Genomic DNA, 3,764 nt, shown 5'->3' with positions numbered 1-3,764 from the left:
AAAAAAAAGACTGGATGTTTTTATGTAGCAGCCAATAAAGCTCAATGTAGGCTGTGTTTTTCTATGGTCACCATCTTAGTTTGTCATGTTAGCATTGCTATCATTTGATAATTGTCACTAAACATAATGTACAGCTAAAGCTTATGGGAATGTCTTTAGTTTTAAAGGTCATAAAAAGTATTTGACAAATACAAATATTGAGACATTTCATTCAAATCTACAAATGTCTTCATGGTTGTGCTTAAGGAAAAACCAGGGGATCACCAGTGTCATTAGAATGTATAGTATGGGGACCACAAACGCCTGTATTAAATTGCATGGCAATCAATCCATAAGTTGTTGAGATATTTCAGTCTGGACCAAAGTGGTGGACTGACTAACTAACCAACCAACCGACTGACATTGCCACCCATAGAGCCTCACTGCTAAAATGAGCTTCTGTAACCCACTCTTACCACAGCAGACAAACTCCACCTGGTTCTGTTGTCATTTTCATTGTTCTAATGGTCTATTAATTGGTCATTCAGAGATTGAAAGTTTGTATTTGGACAAATCCCGTGTGTGTTTCTGTGTGTGTCTGTCTGTCAGAGTCACGCACAGAAGCTGAGCCAAATTGCGGCAGACCAGGTGTCCACTTTGGAGGCTTGGCAGGTGGACGCCATTATGCGAGTGTGGAATGACCATGGTGTTCAAAGGTGCTACGACCGCAGGAGGGAATTCCAGTTATCGGACTCTGCCAAATAGTAAGACTTTTATATATCGTATATCAATTACCCAAGGCTCCTCCAGAGAACCAAAGCTTTTGCAGTGCTTCCTTTTGCATTGATCTACTCAAATGTTTAAGAATGTGGATTCATACTGATAAACCATAGTGTGCATACAAGTGCACATTTCTGTATGATGATCCCTTTTATCCAGTCAACATATTAAATGTGGCTGCATTGTTAACTTTTCAGTTACCTGAGTGACTTGGACAGAATCTCAGGCCAGTCATACATCCCCACCCTGCAGGACATCTTGAGGGTCAGGGTTCCCACCACAGGCATCATAGAGTACCCCTTTGACCTGTCAAAAGTTATCTTCAGGTAGGGTATTGTACTCTTATTATCTGCCACACCACTAATATAAGGAAAAATGTAGTGAATGTTTGACAGGTTTTCCAACTAAAACAACACATAAAAAGAACAGCATCCCAGATTTATATCTCTGATGCTTTAAGACTTCAGTGGGGAAATTTGGTTAAATGATGTGGGCCTACAAAAAATTCAGAGAGTGCATCTATTTAAAAAATAGTTTAAGATTTTGACCTCTTGCCAAGAGTTTGATGAGAAGATTGAGACCACTCATGTCTGTACACTAAATATGAAACGATTCACATTAATAAGTATTGTTGTTCTCAAATTGGCAAACTATTTCTTTAAAACAATCATGAGTTTTCTTTTAAGCAATTTTGGTGTTTCTAGGATGGTGGATGTGGGCGGTCAGCGTTCAGAGAGGAGGAAATGGATCCACTGTTTTGAGAATGTCACCTCCATCATATTTCTAGCGGCCCTCAGCGAGTATGATCAAGTCCTTTACGAGAATGAGCAAGATGTAAGTATTAATTATTGATTTCTTGTACTATGGTGGCAATTGCTCTCAGTAGTTCCCATTCATTAGTTTTTTTGTTTTTTTTTCTCACCTCCTTCTTTCAGAATCGACTGCGAGAGAGCGTTGCCTTGTTCAAGACCATCATCTCATACTCTTGGTTCCAGGAGTCCTCCATCATCCTCTTTTTGAACAAAACGGACTTGCTAGAGGAGAAAATCACACATTCACATTTGGCAACCTACTTCCCGGCCTTTACTGGTAAATGATGTGTTCTTGGTTTGTTCTGCTCTGTGTGAAAACAGCAGAGAATGAGAATGAATTGAATTTCTTTTTTTTAATAATCTTGAAGTTTTCTCACTATTTTCTGAAGTTTTTACAAACAGAACAATTGATTAATCCATAATGAAAATAATGATTAGTTGTAGTCAAACTTCTAATGCATGAATAATATTAATCTAATGATGCAATATATAATAGTGTAACTGTCACCTGGGTCATTTTTCTGCATTTTGTTTTCAATGTTTTAAGTACATGTTCCTGATTTTTGGCTACTTTTGCCTCCACAGGGCCTAAGTGTGATGCTGAATCAGTGAAAAAGTTTATCAAACAAATGTACATGGACGAGCACCGAGGACATCCTAAATCCTTTTATCCACACTACACCTGTGCCACGGACACAGGGAACATCCGGGTTGTCTTCAAAGCCGTTGAAGATACAATCCGCCAAGAGAACTTTGACTTGTTCAACCTCCAATAAGGAGGTTGTAGGACCTTTAGGAGTCGGGTTATACAGTGACTTGTAACTTTTATGGACATTTTATCTGTTGTGCTGTCGGTTGCAGCTTGTTCAAAAACCTCAAAGGGAGCCAATCAGACAGCAATGACAGGTAAGAGATATTTCTCATTGCAATTTAAAATACAGGCAGTATATGGCATTTATTAATATAAATGGTAAAAAAAGCATTATTTCTATTGCAACGGGAGAGAAAGGAACAACTGCAATGTCAGTTAATTGTCATACTGGACTTTTACAGATAATTCCTTGTATAACATTGCTGTTAGATGGATAGTAAATGGTATGGTAACTCTAGTCTACTAAGAATGCAACACACCTTGCCTTACAACTCTGTGAGGAGGAAGTAAAAGAATACCGTGCTAGGACCAACAATGCTTAAATTTGTAATTATGCTAATGTTTTTCTGTGCGCAACAAACATGTAGCCTATAAAATGATACGTCTTTGTTTTCACTAGATATTAAAGGCCCGATATTGTAAAAAGTAAGATTTCCATGTCCTTTTTGGTTATAAAGCAGGTCGAGACGCCATATAAATACTGTAAAAGAATCAAAGACACTTCATCTACAGAAATGTGCACAGCCTGTATTTAGAAACTGTTCCTTTTTAAACGAGTCATCCGTACGGCTGTGATGTCACAACTTTACTGTATATACTGTAGGTAGAATGTGATGCTACAGAGACAAGGGAGCAGATTGAAAGACCCAGGAAACGCTGACCATTCAGAGCAGACTGCCGTTTTTGCGGAGGCGGGTGTTTAAAGCTGTGGTAGGCATTTGTTTTTGCATTGTTGGGCAAAATTCCATAATATTTCAGGTGAATGTAATTCAACTTGTCCTGAGGGAAAATTAAGACTTCTGCACCTCCTTTGCTCTGGTTTCAGGCTTTAGAAAATGTAGCCCGTGTGTCAGAGAGGGGTAAGAGAGAGCTGCAGGAAAGAGGTCTCACTCTGCTTCAAATCCTGGCATGTTTTTGCTTTCTCATTACTGCAGGTTTAAAGTGACAGGTTCTAAAACAAAGCTTTTCAGAGGGTGAATACAGAAATATTCAGACAAACTATATAAGAAAAATGTTTTTTTTTTAACATTAGCATTTAAAACTGTTCTAGTAGAAACCTCAATTACAAATAGGGGTGGTAGTAGCTCAGTCCATAGGGAGTTGGGTTGGGAACCGGAGGGTTACTGGTTCAAGTCCCCGTACGGACCTGCGCTGCGCACTGCCAAGGTGCTCTTGAGCAAGGCACCGAACCCCCAACCGCTCGGGGCGCCTTTCCATGGGCAGCCCCCCTCACTCTGACATCTCTCCATTGTGTAGGTATGTGTAGGTCCTGAGCATGTGTGTGTAATTAGGCCTGTGTGTAATGTGTGTAATAACAACAG

General features: G+C 39.5%; 2 protein-coding genes across 2 annotated transcripts in view; both read left to right on the top strand.

Moving 5' to 3' along the window:
- The window catches only part of hnrpkl (heterogeneous nuclear ribonucleoprotein K, like), a 34,927-nt gene extending 32,673 nt beyond the window's left edge, over window positions 1–2,254 (top strand). The window contains exon 17 of the transcript XR_004335775.1: window positions 2,240–2,254. The gene's annotated coding sequence lies outside the window, so the exon portion shown is untranslated. The remainder of the gene's footprint in view (window positions 1–2,239) is intronic.
- Window positions 1–2,935, top strand: part of LOC116704804 (guanine nucleotide-binding protein subunit alpha-14) — a 5,314-nt gene extending 2,379 nt beyond the window's left edge. Inside the window, exons 3-7 of the mRNA XM_032540451.1 lie at window positions 589–743; window positions 957–1,085; window positions 1,464–1,593; window positions 1,695–1,848; window positions 2,157–2,935. Coding sequence (XP_032396342.1) covers window positions 589–743; window positions 957–1,085; window positions 1,464–1,593; window positions 1,695–1,848; window positions 2,157–2,347 — 759 coding nt within the window. The 3' untranslated portion in view covers window positions 2,348–2,935. The remainder of the gene's footprint in view (window positions 1–588; window positions 744–956; window positions 1,086–1,463; window positions 1,594–1,694; window positions 1,849–2,156) is intronic.
- The last annotated feature ends 829 nt before the right edge of the window (window positions 2,936–3,764 follow it).

Source organism: Etheostoma spectabile, chromosome 16, assembly GCF_008692095.1.
Source record: "Etheostoma spectabile isolate EspeVRDwgs_2016 chromosome 16, UIUC_Espe_1.0, whole genome shotgun sequence".
Taxonomy (NCBI): Eukaryota; Metazoa; Chordata; class Actinopteri; order Perciformes; family Percidae; genus Etheostoma; species Etheostoma spectabile.
The sequence above is the reverse complement of the archived record's forward strand: the minus strand, read 5'-3'. Positions and strand labels throughout refer to the sequence as shown.